General features: G+C 44.3%; 1 protein-coding gene across 1 annotated transcript; it reads right to left on the bottom strand.

Annotated features, from left to right (window-relative positions):
* Window positions 1-382: 382 nt before the first annotated feature.
* Window positions 383-8,120, bottom strand: COLCA2 (colorectal cancer associated 2; the record flags this gene model as incomplete). The annotated part of the gene is made up of 4 exons (XM_036859983.1): window positions 383-986; window positions 2,381-2,610; window positions 4,024-4,078; window positions 8,010-8,120. Coding segments are annotated over 4 exons (768 nt in total), but the record flags the coding sequence as incomplete, so codon positions are not given.
* Between the last annotated feature and the right edge of the window lie 9,421 nt (window positions 8,121-17,541).

Below are 17,541 nucleotides of genomic sequence, written 5' to 3'. Positions count from 1 at the left end.
TTTTGGTCATATTAACCTTCCACTGACTACTGATGGATATGAGAAACTAATGATTCATAAATGTCTTTCTCCGATGTCGCCCCAAGACGTACACCCTCATCTAGCGGTGAGGCTGACTGTGCCTTTTCAGCCATCACAGCCGTGTCTACCCTCCATCTCCATGGGAGCCAAGGCACCTCACGATATTAAAATAATTTTCAATCCGTGAACAAGTGAGATTAAATACTGAAGAGTAATTAGTGATTTCCAGAATTAGTTGATATCCCTCAAATCAACTGGGGAATGAGTATTGGAAAATAAAAAAAAAATAAGCCAACTTTTAATAATACAAAATTATTTATTAGTTAAAAAATTATAATTTGTTCGTTACACAGAAAGTAAAACGACTATTCCCTACAACAATTTTTAACTGTAAGCATACAAAGTAGGCGTGGCGCTATGACCGGGTCTGAATTTCATATTCATGCCTAAATTAGTGTCAGCAAATCAAAAATGGTGACACGTAAACTGCGCCTGTGATATTTTGTCAGCAGGTTGCATATTTTGAGTTGTCATCTAGAGGTGGTAAAAAAATAGATGTATGCATGCCATGTTCCAAACTAATGTAATTTCTATTAACTATAGCAGATGTCCCAGTTTGCTTCCCTCCTACAGAAATCACTGCTTGCTGCTGCTGAGGGCGTGAAGGTCCCATAGTCTGTGCTGGGGTAAGAAAAACACTCTGAAGCTCTGAAGGTGTCCGAGTGCTCCGCCTCGCAGCATGCAGAGCAGCAGACAGAGGCGGCGGCAGAGGAGGAGCGGTTGCACTGGGTGTGTGAGGGCAGGTGAGGGTAGGAGTAGTCTTCCGAGGCATAGCCCCAGTTTCTGGTGTCCAGAGAAGGGGCAGAGTCGTAATTCTCCAGAGTGTATGCAGGTAGCTGAACAGGAGAGTAACTGCAGTCCAAGGAACCAGAGAGAGTGGAGGAATCCGAAGGCCATCCTGGGGTCTAGAGAGATGAAAACCAAGGAACAGAAAGCTTGATAAATTAGACAGGATTAAAAGAACTGAATAGAGTAGATTTAGTAACTCAGAGTAAGAACATTAGGGGGGGAAAAAAAAAAAAGAAAAGCACAACAAAACACCCAACCCAACCCAAGTCTGCAGAAGTAATTTTATTTGCTGGCTGGCGTGATTTCATGACACCACATTCTATACTTACCTATTTCTTTCCCAACAATAAATTGCCTTGCTTCACTGGCTTTCTTTGTTATAAGCATACTTTAGAGCATGCTTTGTTCTTAAACCACAAAATCCCATTGTGCTTCATCACCTGCACATCAAATCCTGCTGTGTGCCACGATATAAGCTGCAGGTGGCACCCTGGACGCTTCTCCACACCCTTGACTGTGGAGAACAAGGTGAACATACACAGGTAGAACCGAGATCCTCAATGAGCCAGTGTCTGGGAGACTCCAAAACTCGAAACTACTGTTACAGGCGCTAAAGTCTTGACCCCTGCGGAGAAAGGTACTTTCTGCTTCCTCTTAAGCAGGTCCACAATTGTTACTGAGAAAGCCTAACTTGGAAGCTGGAAGAGAAGTGAATGACTGGGGCCCTGTGTGCATATCCTGTGCAGTTAATTTCTTATCCCCTTAAAATTTAGTCAGATACCTACACGGACTTTTGACAAACCAAAAGAAAAAAGTATTTACATTAAAAAACTACTTTCTAAGGTTTAAAAAAAACTATATGAGTAACTAAAAGACATCTTCAACAACTGGTATCCACCAATGGACACCTTATTTCCATTTTAAGTGGTAACACATTTTCAAACATTTGAGGTCCATGAAGAACAGACAATCCAAACGTTTTCAACTATTAGGGCTTCATTTTTTTACCAACCATCTCAGACCCAAATGAGTTCTTGTGCCTGTAGCAGACCAAAACAACCAGTTAGTAGAGCCAATTCAGTGCCAGAATAAAACAAAAAATCCCTTATCAGATGACAGTTTGTACTGTGTTGAAACAGACTTAATTCCAATTTCTAGAACTCAAAATCCAAGGGCCATTGTTTAAATCAGTGATTTCCAATGAGTAGATTTCTGAACTTTACAGTTTAAAAACATTAAATGAGTATTGCTGGGAAACCTCTTTTTATGGCCACACACCAACGTACTAGGGCGTAGCCGACTTGGGAAATAATAATTACGTGTGTATCCAAAGGTTTTTGCCCTTTAGTGTGTGGCTATTTCTACCTCCATTGAGTTTTAAATGGTTCTTTGCTTGTTTCCTGGATGATTTTCTTGTTGATAGTGTTTTTATGATTTCTCACGAGATGATACAAACTCTCTGACCCATAGTAAACAATAAGAGGTTTTGTAAAGAACAGAGATAAATTACCAGGCTCTGGTTAAAGCAGAAAGGGGCAGCCTGGAAGCTGTCTGGGAAATAGTGTGGAGTACTTTGCATGGAATTGGGCGAAGGGTCCGGGTGTGTCTCTGTCTGAAGGTAGGAATCAAATATCTGGTCGAGGAAGCCTGGATTTTCTTCACAAGAAACACAACTGGAAAATTCTCGGGGTTGGAAATAATTGGGTGTGGAAGGAATTGGTTCAGGCTCAAAATACTGTCCTAGAAGAAAAAGGAAAAGGAGAGATTTTTGTTTAAAATTGCACTTACAGATTTGAATGGAATTCTGTTCTATATTCTGAATATTTACTACCTCTAGGGGGAAAGGGGGCTTAAGAAGTTCGAGAAAAGTAAACAGGCAGGCAATCTGGATTTTTTCGTTGCCTTAGATAATTCAAGCCCACTGAAATGAATCTGGTTAATAATGTGGAAACTGGCTGTAAATGTGGCCTGGGCAAAAGAAAACAATGGTGATCCCATTTCTGTCCAACTGTCACAGTCAAGCTCAAACTTCCACTGTCCACTTTCTTAGACTATAAAGCACAAACACCCAGCCCCTATCTGCAGTCCAAGTGAACCTTATCTCTCAGAAGTAACGTGTAGTGTTGTTTGAGACTTTAAGAAAACTTCTGATGCCATGGGAAATAATTCCCTTGATCTAGGGTTAATTGTTTTCCAAAAGTTTTCACACTTACTCAGTAACTTAAATTTTGAGGAGTATTGCAAATGGCAATGCATATTATAAGTAGAGAAACCAGGAATGTCGAGTACAAATTAGTATTGCTCATTTTATATTACAAAAAGCAAAATGTTTCCTTAGTGAACATGTTACACATGATTATGGAATTAATATGTTAAATACCAAACAAGAATAGTTCTGAAACCCCTCCCTTTTCCATTTCAGTATTAATAGGCCCCATTTCTGATTATTACCCTTAAATGCTCAAAGAAGATAGGTTTAGAGTGTGTCCATCAGAGAAACGACAGAACACTGGAGTTTTTGAAGTCTCAAGGCTCCTTTAAGGTTAAGTTAAAGTGGCACATTCAGTGGGGAGCTCCCATAGCACTGGTTTCCTTATATATGACCTCCTTAAACTCTGAGCCGTTGAGTGGCATAAGTAGGAGTGTTTATGTAATAGAGTTATTCGTAATGGGCTGAGAAAACTTACACTTGTTTGAACTGCTTTCTGGGAAGAGAGAAAAGAAGGGGAGGGAAGCCCCTGTTGGCTAGAAACTAAGCGAAACAAGAGCAAAGGCATTATTCTAGAACCTCGGGATGTTCTGTATTCCATCTAATAGTACACTAAAAAAGATAACAGGTTTCTGAAAACAATTCTGATCTTTTAATCGAGTTTAGTTACTTGGAGATGAGGACCTGGAACTAATGTGAAGAACAAGCTCTTGGCGCAGAGTAGGTAGCAGGGAATAGACAGTTCAGAAATGAGGACAAAATGTTGCACTTGTTTCCTTACTGGGCTTGTATCTGGAGTCACCATGCCTTTTTTCACCTTCTGATTGGTTGGATTCCAATTAAATGGTGGTGCCTATCTTAACCCCTGAATCAAGTACTGAAAGCCTTTCGAGATGGACTTTTGGAAGAGTTTTTGAGGGAATTGTAAGGCTGGCTTTACTGACCTGCAGAAGATGGTGGGACTGGGTCTGAAAGGTGGACATTGTTGCCTCCGGACAGCTGCCAAAGCAAGAAGATGACCACAAAGCAAAGTGAAATAAAAGTTCTTTAAAGGGAAAGCTAAGACATTTTGACGTGAACTGTGTTGCCTTCTGCTTTAAGGTAAGCCAGATTCTTTCTTCTGAAAAAAACTCACTGTTGTGAAATACAACCAATGTTATATCTTCTTCAGATTCAACTTTTATTTTTGCTTGGGGATTTTTTTCTAATATCTCCCACTTAAATTATACAGGCTGTTAATTTTGATAAAAATTAATTTAAATGATTTTTATATGACATAAATGAACAGTGCAAGAAAACACAGTAAATAGCCTTTCTATTAAACTATTTAATTTAAAATAAATAAGGATTAACATTTATTTAATCCCAACTATCCGTAACTTAGTCAATCATTTTCCTCAAAATTTTCATATACTATCTGGCAGCTCAATCCTGGATAGCTAAAAATAGTCACATGTTCTTCCTAGCTATGAAATATTAAAATAGAAAATATTTTCTTAAAGTTGTAGTCAGTGAACTGGAGCCTATCTACATTCTAGTTAATGGCTGGGAAATATTTCACCTCTCGGTATGTTTTTTACTATTTTCTATAAAAGTTGCTTTTTTTCACTACGATAGTTAAATACCTGAAGTTTATGAGACTGTTCCTTTTAACTATTCAAAGTAAAGCAGCCTGTGTCTTCCAGTTAAATTGATAATTGTACTGAGTAATTTAGGACTTCTTTTTTTTTTTTTAGATTTCAGGTGGTGGCTTTAAAGTTTAAAGGGACCAGCCTTGCTCTGAGAATCTGTGCTGGGAAGCAGAGCTCAGCATGCCTCTCTCCTGGTTTACAGGGTATTCTCACTCCTGTACACTGAGCCGCTGGGAGCCTGCACAGTCGGCCGCTGCTGAAACAGGAGGTGGTGTTAATTTTGAAAACGATCCATGCTATAATGTCATGAACCAGGAAGTTGGAATCCCTCACCAGTTCTTTATGCAAATATTTGGCTGCAGCTTAAGCTCAAGCACTTGCAAGGAGTGAGTTTTAAAAACTCTGCTTCAGTGTAGAGCTCTGGTTAACCCCATTCCTCCCCCGGAATGGTCCGTTTGTAGGCCTCCCCAGGTTATCTCCCTCAGGTATGTTTACAATACCCTACTTGATATTATCTTTCTAGTTATGGGTTCACTTTCTACTTTGCTGCAAGAATACAAAGTCTCCTCTCTCTTAGATTTCAAACAGCACAAAAATCCACAATCTACAATTTATAAAAATACATCAAGGCCGTTTAAAAAAAATTAATGGTAAAAAAAGGGTAAATTATGTCTTTTTTGATAAGTACTAACTCCAGTTTCTCTTTATCCTAAAGGTGAAAGAGTTGTGTGTGCATGCATGTATGTGTGTAGGGCTGTTTGTAAACTGATCTGGCCGAAGTAAGTTTTTTAATCAAACTGACAAATCTGGCATACACGTGTTTCTCCTGGCACTGAGGCCCTAATATTTGTCTCAATCTATAACTTCCATTCAGGATTGCCTTCTTAAAATTTCAAATTGTGGATTCTACTCTGACTTTATAGCAAATTACGATAAATTTCTTCCTGCTTTATTTTTTGATAAAGTTAACTCTTTCCTTGGCTTAACGCTTTCCAGAGGTATCCTTAAACCACTGAACAAATTGGAGATGATCTCTGTTAAACCAGAAGCAGGCATACACCATGCCCTGTTACCTGCCATCCCTGCCTACTGAGTATACCTCACAGCTTTCCTAGAATCCTAGATCTTCTGATGGTTCCCAGTGAGAGATTTTACATTTGGCTATCGTAATTAAATCATCTCTGTGTTACTCCTCCATGTCTGTGAGGACCTGGGTGGATATAATCTTCCAGAAAGCAAAGTTGGGCTGGCTTTGCTCTGCACGTTCCTGAAAGGCACTGGCTCAGAAGTACTGCTTGATTATTTCTCAGGGAGGAATTCAGAAAATTCAGATAAGTCAGACTGCTCCAGAGAACAGATACTGGTCAGATACACAAGTGAAATGTTTCAGCCTTGCCTTCCTTCCAGCAGCTAGCTGACAGGGGAACAGTGGCCAAACCAACCTGTAAGAGGCCAAGGGTAATAAAACTGCCATGTGCAAGTGGGCAATTGCAGTGCAGGTTGCAGCTGGAGCAGTATTCTACCAGGTACCAAAGCTCCTTAACGAAAGATTACATTTTGTTAAGAACGTCTTGATGATTTTTTTTTTTTTTTTGCACCAGCAGTACTTCGCAGTTCCCTTGTTCCTGGTTTTATTAATTTTATAATAATCTCTGAACTGAAGGGGTTGATGGTTGAGGCTATCAGGCTCCTGCTCAGCACAGCTGGATCTGCAGAAAGATGAATTTTAAGAGCCAGTGGGTGGGAAGTTTCTTTAAATATTAAGAATAAGAAGATCTTGGTTCCACTTTTTGCTCTACCATTAGTGACTGTAAGGCTTTGACCTTTAGACGTAATAGAGGCATACAGATCCCCCGATCGACTTACCTCCCCTGGTTGTCATAAGAATTAAAAGAAATAGTGAGTGTGCAAAAGTGCTTTAAAAGAACCACTGGAAAACCCTGTACAAATGGAAGGAAGTTTTATGGGGTTAGCTGAAATTCTACACATGGAGGTACTGACTTTACATCCAGCAAATGGAAAATGTGTGCTGTTCATGCCATATCACAGCAAGCTCACGCCAGAACTCTAAGCTCTGAGCAAAGGGCACGAATGAACATTACTGAATAGCTGGCTTTCAATCCCTGGTTGTACTTTTATTTTAGCTGCTTTTTGCAAATAATAATAATGATAGTTAACATGTATTGAGCACTTTCTAAGTGGAAAGCACTCTTCTAAGTGCTTACGTGCAGTGACTCATTTAATCCTCACAAAATTCCATTATCTCCAGTTTAAAGATGAGGAAACTGAGACTGAGTAACTTGCTCGAGGCTTCACGCCACGGAGGAGCTGAGGTCTGACCCAGTCCATTGGTTCTAAAACCTGTGTTGATCACCCCTACGGCATCTGCCTCTTCCCGAAAAGGCCCAGTTTCATGAAGTCGGGCATTGCACACAAACAGCACTGGACACAAAAACTGTTGTGCGACGGATGCCAATAAGCTGGAGACAGGACCAGTCTTACCGCTGGCAATATGGGCTCTATCTTTCATATCTGACATTCACACCCAAACCAACCCAGAGGCAACTGTGTGATCAAGGGCTCTCAGCAGTGAATTGCCCTCTCTTGGAGGATAACCCCACCTCGTTTATTTGGTTCTGCTGCTGCCCTGAGCACTCTTGGTAGTACTTTCTGCTTTAGGATGTACATAAAATGGCAGGGTACCCTTATGACTGCCCAGATCAATCGCATGATAACTTGGAACTGCTCAAGGCTTCATTACATCTTAAGGAGGTTCTATATTTCAAGCTGTCTCCTCTGAGGCTACACGGGCCCTTTCAGCTGGGAAATTTCAGTGCTTTACAGATCAATGACCTCAGAGGCTGGGTTCCAGAAGAATGAGGTGGTGGGGAAGATGTTCCACGGAGATCCTCTCCTTGAAGGGCTCCCTAAAAGGAAGTTTCTGGGAGAGATTTTCTTTGCCTATGTGAGGGCACATACACCGTCTTCCTACAAAATAACAACCTACTTACCTGCTGGCTGCCTCTCCCTGTATTGGACCAACATGCTCTTCTACTCAACTATGATCAGTGAGGGATGGGCTCCCCCAAATCTTGAGCTCCACAACATGCCCCAGCTGTTCTCTGTGGTTTTCTGTAGTGAACTGGGATGAAGGTGGGCACAGACGTTATAAGAACAGCTATGGAAGGCCAGGCCTGGGGATGGTGACTGGGGCCTAGGGTGGCCGCCTACACCTTCCCAGACACAGGGCTGAATGAAGCTGAACACGAGTTGGGAAGAAGTGAAGGGTTTATGCTTACGGTTCCCCCCGAGGCTGCCTGGTGTGCCCTTCTCTGCTGCAGCAGCTCCTTCACTGTGATCTTCACCCGGACACCTTGATACACCTTAGGTTTTTCTGGGGAAAGGCAACCGAGTCAGTGGTCAAATGTGAGGTTTGGGTGTCAGGCTGGGGTGCGGGGGGGTTCTTCTTTATAAACTATGGCACCTGACGTCAGATCTCTAGGTCTGGAGAATGCAAAGAGAACGCTAAAAGACAGATGGGAAAGAAACTCAAATTTCTCAGACTCGAAAGGATGAAGAGATACCGTGGGCAGGTTTCAGGGCCACAGTGGAAACAAAACCTATGGAAATCTGTGGGGCTACCTGCCCCAGGCTGAGCCCTATCCCTAGGCCAATAGCACAGGTTTTTCTGCTCAGGAATGTGGAGACCAGTCTAGGGGAGCTCACCCCTTGGCTAAGTTAGGGGAACCTAGGGTTCTGGTCCGGGAGAGGATGGAGACCCCTCCCAGACCAGAACCTGGGGAGGGGCTGGGCGCCGCCGCAGCTGACCTAGCCTACCCCACTCCCATGCCAGCCAGTGGAAGTTCTCAGTCCCTTCCGTCTCCGCCAGGGCAGACGTGGCTTCTGGGGAGCCTCTGACCTCTACGTGCCCTTGGTCTGGAAGCCAGCCCTGGGGCAAGCAGCGGCCAGGTGGGTTTGGCCAGCCCTGTCCTTGGGTCGGTGAGGGACTCGCCAGACTGACCCCAGTAAAGGGACCAGGCCCGAGAACTCCCTCCCTCCCTCCCGTCTTTTTCTTCTGCCTTCTCTCCCTCACCCCCCTTTCTCGCCTTTCCTGCTCTCCATCTTTTCCTCCTCCCTCCTTAGTCTCCGCTCCAGCTCGCTCCTCTTCCCGTCTCTCCCCACCCCCTCCCTTTCTGGGGCAGGCATTTCTCCGCGGCGCCCGAAGACTCCGAGTCGAGTCCGCGCAGCGCGAGCTGGGGAAGGCGTGCGGGGCGGCCGAGGACCGCGTACTCGGCCGGGAGGCCGCCCTCCGGAAGGGGCCGCCCCTGGGGCTGGCGGGGCCGGGCCTGGGTGCTCGGCTCGCGGGAGAGGCCGAGCGCGCCCTAGGGGTCGGCGGGGAGGGCGTCCTGCGCGCCGGGAGCGGGGGCAGCCGCGGCCCCGGGCGGGCCCCGCGGAGCCGCGGTGAGTAGGTCGGGCCGGGCTGGCGTCTGCGGGCGGGGGTGGCCGCGGGATCCCAGGAGCGACTCCCGCCCTGACGTCGACCCTGGAGTGAGCGCGGGAGAGCCGCGCGGGGAGGGGCGGGCCGCGCCATCAGCCGGGGCGCCCGGCGACAGGGCCGGGTCGCCAGCGCCTCGCCTGGTCACTGCGGAGACCGCAGCAGGACAGCTGGGAGCCCCCCGGGCCGGGTCCTGGGAGCTAGGCTTCTCCCCGGGAAAGGAGGTCGCGGTGTTCGTCGCCCAGACCCAAGGAATCCCGCGCCTGGCCCGCAGGGCCTGGGCGCCGCGCCCTCTCCGCGGTCCAGCGTCTCCCTGCGACTTCCTCGCTGCGTCCGCGGCCCCGCGGACAGCGGGTGCGGCCCGGGGTCCGCACAGGGACCGCCACGGCTCAGCTCTGTGCGGCCGGCTCAGCCGGCTTGAGTCCCGGGCTCACCGTGAGCCTCTAGCTACCGCCGCCGCTGCTGGGCGCACAAAGTCCGCGCCGGGAAGTCCCAGGGTCACAACTATAGCCAAGTGAAAGGACCGGTGGTGGACCGGGGTACGCGGACGCCACAGCGGCCAACTGGGCCTGTGGGCCTCTGCCCTCGGGACCAGGCGCGGAGTGGGAGCGGCCACAGCGTGGCCCGTGCCTTCTCCGGATCCCCGGCTCCTACTTGCATGCCCTGACTTTGTGCCTCTCTGTTCCATGCAGGAAAAGCCGTGGAAATACACCCGGATCCAAACGCCCCTTGCCCTCGTGACCCTACCCCAGGACAAGCAGCCGAGTTACCCGACATCGTGGTCAGCAGAAGCTGGGTTGGTGGCTGTATGCTGCAGCTGCAGGGACTCGGCGCCTAGGAGGGCTCCTGTGCAGGGGGAGAGGCAGAGATGCAACATTTTTAAAGTTTCACAAAGCATCCAGCTGCACCCAGGTTCCTGGAGCAGGAGACAAACAGAATTAATGTTTTATACCTTCGGGTATAGGTTTGAGTTTTTTCCCCCTCATGCCAAGTATTTAAAACCTCTAGAAACCCATGATTTGACAATCAATGATTGCGCGATACTTTCAATTTGAATATTCAAAGGCTTAACAAAATGGACTATCTTCTGCAGAAATCCTGCACACAGGCACCCCACAGAGAGTCCACAGAAACAGGGAGTGAGACCCCTTTGGGGCCTGGCCCTTGCTTTTATTGTATTTTGAGCATTTTGCCCACCTTCCCACAGACAGAGCAGGAGTCCTCAAAGATGCTCTGTATTTCTGCCTCAAAGGCAGCTCAGGGAGCCTTGAGTGACTTAGGCTGCCCTTCAGGACCACCTGAGCCAGGCTGGCCGGGCTGACTGATTTCCATCTCTTCAGTCTCTGTTTTAAGAGAAAATCTCAGGTTTTGGGGAGTGAACATGGCAGCCAGTAGGTCTGTCCTAGCAAGGAGTCCCTCTGGGCCCAGGTTGCAGGCTGGAGGCCTGCAGAGGCCTCAGCTCTGTGCCTCATCTCCTTCTGGCCCCGCCTGGCCACGTGCTGGCTTCCCTCCCCTTTCTTCCGCTCTTTGTCTGTGCCCCAGACACTGGGGTTTCAATACAGAATGCCTGCCTGTTAAGACCCTTTGCTCCTCCCCACAGAGCTGGGGATGCCTGTGGGGCTTCACCCTCTGGAGAGTTTCTGAGGCTGGTGTTTTTTTCACTGTGAAGTTCCCTTTTTTCTCCTCTTTATCCCTCTAGAGCCATCCCTGCCTTTTTGCTGCAGGAGCGTGTGTTGAGAGAAATGATAAGCTTGGCTTCTGCTCATTCTAGCTGAAAGGGTATGGATTTGTGTCAGGCCTTCACACTTTGGGTGAGAGGTGGGAGGGATATGAAGTCAACTGCGTCATTGGTCCAGGCCTAAGCCCCTCACAAATGACCAGGGATTGTGCTGGGTTCCGTTCTCCAGCCACTTGCTGTACCTCTTCTGTGTGATTTGGAAGCTGAGAAGACAGGAGTGGTCCAGAGAGGGAGTGGGTGCCAGGCCATATCCTCTCCTGGCCCCCAAGGGAGGGCAGGGTGGGGCTCCCTTTCCAGATAAGCCAAGACATTTCCATGTTGCCAGGACAGGCAATGGTTATAGGCCTCTGTTCTTTGTTCTCTGAATTCTCTGAAATGCAAGAAGTGGAGTTGAGCCCCTCAGGCCACCGGAAAAATACCCGAATGCCCTGGAATGTGTTGGATGCAGGAAGGAGCACACAGAAATGGAAGAAAGGGGCTCGAAGAGTGACAAGACACCAGGGTCTGCGATGGATCAGAGTTGCTTGGCAACTGAAGCTGTGTCTCTGGGGGAGGGAATCAGGGCTGGGAACACTCGAGATGGCACCTGGCAGTAGGTGTGGGGTTTGTTTGTCCCCAGCCCAGCTGGAATCTATCAGCTTCTGGAGCCTCTCTCTTTCTCCAAAGGCACCGAGCCTGTGTCCTGAGTTTCCCTGATGTACCTCAAGACCAGACTCATGAGGAGGCGAAGGACACTGGGAGTTCAGAGAGCCCCTGTTTCTTTCTCCCTGTCCTGCTGTGTCTGGGCACGGCCCCTTCTGAAGGAACAGTGAGCAGAGCGGCGTAGAATTAGGGACAGTCTCTTGTCCTCATAGCTTCTTCCATAACTTCTTTTCTCTTTTGTCCTCCTTTTTGTTTTATACTTATTTTTTGGTTTGCTTTAAAAAAAATCTTCCTCTATGGCCTTTGTGTTTATTTTTTTCTGAGTTTCTTTCTCTTTGTCTCTCTTCTTGTCATTGCTTTCTATTTCTTACCTACATTGCTGTTTTTCTCCCTGGCTTTCTGTGTGTGTCTGTTTTCCCATGTTCTGGGGTGCTGTCTCATTTTTTCAGGCTTCGTCTCCTTCCTAACCTCTCCTTTCATGTGGAAGTGGACGGGGACGGCAGGAGGCCATTGAGCGCCCTTGGCAACATCATTGAAATTGATGCTGATGATTGGCTGCCCTTTGGAGAAGGCAGGCAGGGCTGAGTGAGAGGTGAGCTCCTTGGAAGTCACGGGCTCTGTAGAGACAGCAAAGACCTCTTTGTCCCTTCCTCCGGAAGCCTCTGCCCAAAGAAGGACAGCAGTTCTGGGGGCTTCTGCGTTGGCCCCTGCTGCTGGGATGGATGTTCCAGTGCTGTTGCTAGCCAGCAACTTCAGAAAACTGGGTTTCCTTAGGCCTGAGCCCTGATTTGAGAAAGAAGCCCCCCAGTTTTTAGCTCAACAATAAGGAGTTTCGTTCCCCCTGTTTCTATAATTGCAGAACCCCAGCACAGGTATTTAAGGGCCACATGCCACACCTGCGGGGGTGAGGGAGAGTTCTTCTTAAATTGGGTCCTGTGAACCCTCCTTGTGGGGCTGCGTGTGTCATGAGGCCTGGAATAACCGGGTCAGCTCTGAGGCCCCATGGAGTTGGATGTTCCTCATGGACTTTTTAGAGTTTGTCCTTTATTGTTTCTTGCATGTCAGGCCCTGTATGGTACAGCCTCCCCATGTCACAGGTGAGGAAACAGGCTCAGAGGGATGAGCAACATGACCAAGATTACTGAGCACACACAGGGCAGGACTGGGAATCAAACTTTGATAAATCAGATGCTAAACCCTTACTCTTAATTAACATTGTTGTCTTCCTCATCTTTTATAGCAGAGGCTTTCAAACTTTTAGGACTTCAACCCACACTAGGAAATTCATTTTACATGTTCACATACTATATCTATGACAATATTTATATGTTTACAAAACAAACTTTTCATGGAACAATGTACACCTAGGCATAAGAGATATCCTGAAAATTTCTATTCCATCTTTTCCATCTCATTCTATTCATGAAAAAATCTATGTTGATTCGGAGTCACTAATATAATTTAATGACCCACCAGTGCGTTGTGACTGACATTGGAAAATATTGCCCGTGAGACATGCAAACCCACTTGTCAGAGTTGCGCGCGTGGACAGCGTGTCCTGTCTGCTCTACTGTCGGGGTGTGTGGGGAGGCTGGGGCAGTGCAGATACTGACTGGAGAGTGGTCTGTGAACACTGGGGTCACCGGAACCCCGAGAAGAGGCTGACTGGACGGAAGGGGAAGCTGCTAATTAGGCTAATGACAGTTTGTGCGTCTCAGACCGGAAACTCTTCTTTCTTGCTGGGGTCATGGTCACCTTCAAGGTGTCTGCCCTGAGGTTCTGATCATCTCTTTGGGGTTTTTAATAAAAGAGTGAAAAAAATGTTGTGGGCTTTAACAGGCTCACTTGCTTCAAAATATAACATAGGATCCAGATGTTTGGATGTTGGAAGGGATCTTTGAGGGACTGAGACAGACTTGGAGTGTTTTTCCAACATCCCTGCTGGTGATTGTCTGGCCCAGGCTCCCTCCGCCACTTGGCTGAGCTGGCAGCCCATAGAGGAAGTGGGAGATCACAGTGTGTCAGGCCGCCTGTTCCACTGTTGGACTGCTTTAAATATAATGATCATTGGCTGAGACAAAATCCAATGCAGTATATCAGCTGAGCACCATCTATGTACCAGGCCTGGTACCAAGCACCAGAAATACAGACTGATAGTCCTGCTTTCTGTCATCAGCTGCTTGGTGAGTAACATGGAATACCTGTTCTCCCATGTCCACACCACTGCTCCTTCATTACAGGTCTGTTTGGCTCATTCATTTGTTCATTCATTCATTCATTCATTCAACAAGCGTATACTGATGATCTGCTCTGACCAGGCCGAGGGCTAAGCCTGAAGAAGTTATCATGTCCCCTTCCACCCCCACTGCAAACCTTCTCTTTTTAAGATTCACCATCTGTAATTTCTCTAGTTCTTCATATGTTGTAGTATTTCAAATCTCTGAGCCACAGATCTCAGAAACCCTTTAGTTGGTCCTTGGCCTTCTTAAAGTCCTGTAGCACCAGAATAATGGGAATAGAATACATTTTTTTTAAGTTTTAAACCGAATATTTTAACTGAAATTTTTTGGCAGGCTTTTGTATGCAAATGACACTACAGAACATTATATTTAGAAGATATTATTAAATTAGACACATGTGACACATGAATATGAAAAGACTTCCAGTAGAAGAAAAAGAGGGAGTTTATTCCCTCCAAATTTGACTATGGCTTTAAATTCTCTTTATTAATGCAAAGTTCTTTTGTCATTCTGACTGTGGGACACTGTTACCAAACCTTGTGGGAAATATCAAGTTCCAAAAACATGGAGGAAACAAGTACTTACTGGGTCCAATATGAATGTTTGGTCCATATGAAAATGACCAGGAAGACTGTTAGATGAAGGTTATTTAATGATTTGTGGTAAGTCAGTCTCTTCCCATAAAATATATCCAAAGTTTTTACTTTAAGAGATTTCCATGGGGAATGAGCATTTGATAGTTTATCATTTAAATTAGGAAGATACCATCAGATTCTGCTTGAAAAGTTCATCTTTTACTTAAGACATTTTTTTTTTTAACATCTTTATTGGAGTATAATTGCTTTACAATGGTGTGTTAGTTTCTGCTTTATAACAAAGTGAATCAGTTATACATATACATATGTCCCCATATCTCTTCCCTCTTGCATCTCCCTCCCTCCCACCCTCCCAAGACATTTTTATTATGCAACATTTGAGACATACAAAAACATAAAGATTACTGTGATAAAAGCCTGTGAATATATTATCAAGGTTAAGAAATAAGTGATATTTCATTTATGATTAAATTAATTTTTTAAGCCTTAAACTTTTAGATTATCCACTCAAGATGTTTGGTTAAGAGAGAAGGTTAGCAGGGATGGCTATCAATTTTCCCAATTTGAAAAGCTAATTCTTAGGTATTATTTGTTTTGTCCACATTTTTTTCCTTTTGGAACTTGTAAATTTTTTTTTTCTCTCTTTTCCTTTTGGCTTGTAATATACTGACAATGACATTGCATATTGCAAACCCACACATTTATCAGAGATTATGATTAGAGGACACTTTTATAGCAAAGATCAAATATAACATGGTGTCATCATTTACAAATAATTATAGAAGATTTTCTTATTATTTATTTAACCTGATCTTTAGGGATTCTAATTCCTGATCTATTTATCATATGTGTTTTAATCACACCAGAGATAATACCAAACACTGAATAACTTTTATTTATAAGAATTCTTAGCAATATTTATAGTCTACATAGATACTAAATGAATATATAAACATTTTTCTATGCTACTTCAAAGATTCAGTAATTTTCCTTCTTAAAGACATTTAAAAATATGAAATCAGTCGTCTTAAATATATTACCACTACAACTCAATAGCCAGTACTGTCATGATTTGCAGAGAGTATGACTAAGTTAAATACTAAGCATGGTGAGGACTTTCTTATACATCAGAATTGTCACCCACAGTGCTGGGGTCTAAGTTGTTACTCATCTTTGTGATATAATTTTCCCTCAATTTAACAGAGATTTACTGAGCACCTACAACCTGCTGGACACTAAGCCAGGTGCTGAGGACACAGAACTGTCCTTCCCTTGATGAGTCTAGTTAGAGAATCCTCTTTAGCCAGAGTGTACGATTTTGCACTTAACCTCTCGAGAGTCAGTAGTTTCAAATATGGTGTGTAAGATGAACAGTGTAATATTGTTTTGAACAGAGAGGATACCTTAGACAGAACCTAATGATAGAACATAAAGAAAGAGTATAATTTTGATGTGTGGTTGGTAGAATGACTGTAACGTAATGTGACTTAAACCTTGGACATCAATTGTTATTTCAGTTCTTTAAATATACCTGATGTTTTATTTCTTGTGAATGTATTATTTAGATTTACATATTAAAAATGGATCACAGAGGTACTAGTAATTCCTTTATATACGTTTACATTTACGTGTATATACATATATATATATATATATATATATGTATGCAAATATATATTTTACTATTGGGATTAGTAATTCTTTTCCCTTTGTGGAATTTTCTGTACAGTACTCTAGTACTGAAGTCTTCCCCTTGCCATCATATTGTATTAGTAACTGAGCTGTAGCAAGTCATAACGCTGATTTAAAAGCAGTTATTAAATAAATGAGGTAAAGCTGTGGTTTTCTTCTCTCTTTCTTTGGGGTTTGTATAACATTGTAAGAGAAGTACAAACACTTTCAACTACATGCTATAATATCTGTTTTCAGCGATGTATGGGGTGATTGCCTATATTTTAGCTTTTGCATGGGAAAATTTTGCTTTCCACTTTTTTTGGACATTATCCTCTAGGGAGATTTCTTAGCTTGAATTTGACATCACCATCTCTGCTTACTTTAAATCTTAAGGGACCTAAAAGAGATGGTGTTTTGAACCTGAATACTTAAATTTTCTCTGGCTTCCCCAGGAAAGCTGTGAGTCTGAGAAGAGCAGGTTTAAGAAGGAGAGGGAGAGGAGAACATGTATAATCTTTATGTTGGCATTCTGCATTATTACATAAAGGTGCAGTTAGTCCCTGGCATGCAGTAGGAAATAGAGAGTACTTGAATGGGAAGTGGGATAGGGAAATATAAGTTATTTTCCTAGCATAAGTTTATATCTTGGTTTCACTTTTTAACAAAGTATTGTAGATTCCCAGAACAATAAAACAGAACCAAATTAAAATATATGCAATATAGCAACACTGTCAAGCTAAATAGAATTCTTAAAAGTCATTTACCATTTGGAATTATTAGCACCATTCCCCACTCCACTTGATCCTTTAGACTAGAGAACTGAAACGGATACTAGACAGAGTATGGGCCTGTGTGTGTCTCCTTTTTTATAAATTAAATTTGCCAAACACTATGAAAGGGCTTGGATGCTCTAAGAAGAATGTAGACACCACTGGTCACTGAGCTCTACTTATCTGAGAGCCAGTGCATCCTCAGGTTGTGAGAAGATGAACATAATAGGTGAATAGACAATAGCAAACTAAGAGAAATAAGCATGCCTAACATTTAGTGTTATAATTAAACCAAAATTAAAGTTATAGGAACACATATTTATGACTTACACATAAACTTATGATTATTGTGTTGTGTGCTACTTAGTAACAAATGGTAAGCAGTAGATGACTGTAATTATTATAAAATTTATACAACCAATCTAGAAAAGTGACTTCGAGACCCTTCCTTGTGAAGACCCTGCATCTATAGGGAGGGCCAGATCTCTTCCTTCTGATGTGGGGCCTGCCGTCCAGGTATGAGTGAGGCTGGATGACAGATGGCTCTACCGAAGATGCTGGCAACCAGGACTAAGGTCTCCAGTCTCAGCAGACTTGAGAAGGGCAGCTCTCTCCCATGGTAGAAGCTGCCCCCTTCCACTGAAGAGCAAATATTGGGCAAAGTAAAGATCAGGTT

This window comes from Balaenoptera musculus, chromosome 8 (genome assembly GCF_009873245.2).
Source record: "Balaenoptera musculus isolate JJ_BM4_2016_0621 chromosome 8, mBalMus1.pri.v3, whole genome shotgun sequence".
NCBI classification, from domain to species: domain Eukaryota; kingdom Metazoa; phylum Chordata; class Mammalia; order Artiodactyla; family Balaenopteridae; genus Balaenoptera; species Balaenoptera musculus.
Note: the sequence above shows the minus strand (reverse complement) of the source record. Positions and strands in the feature narration are given on the sequence as shown.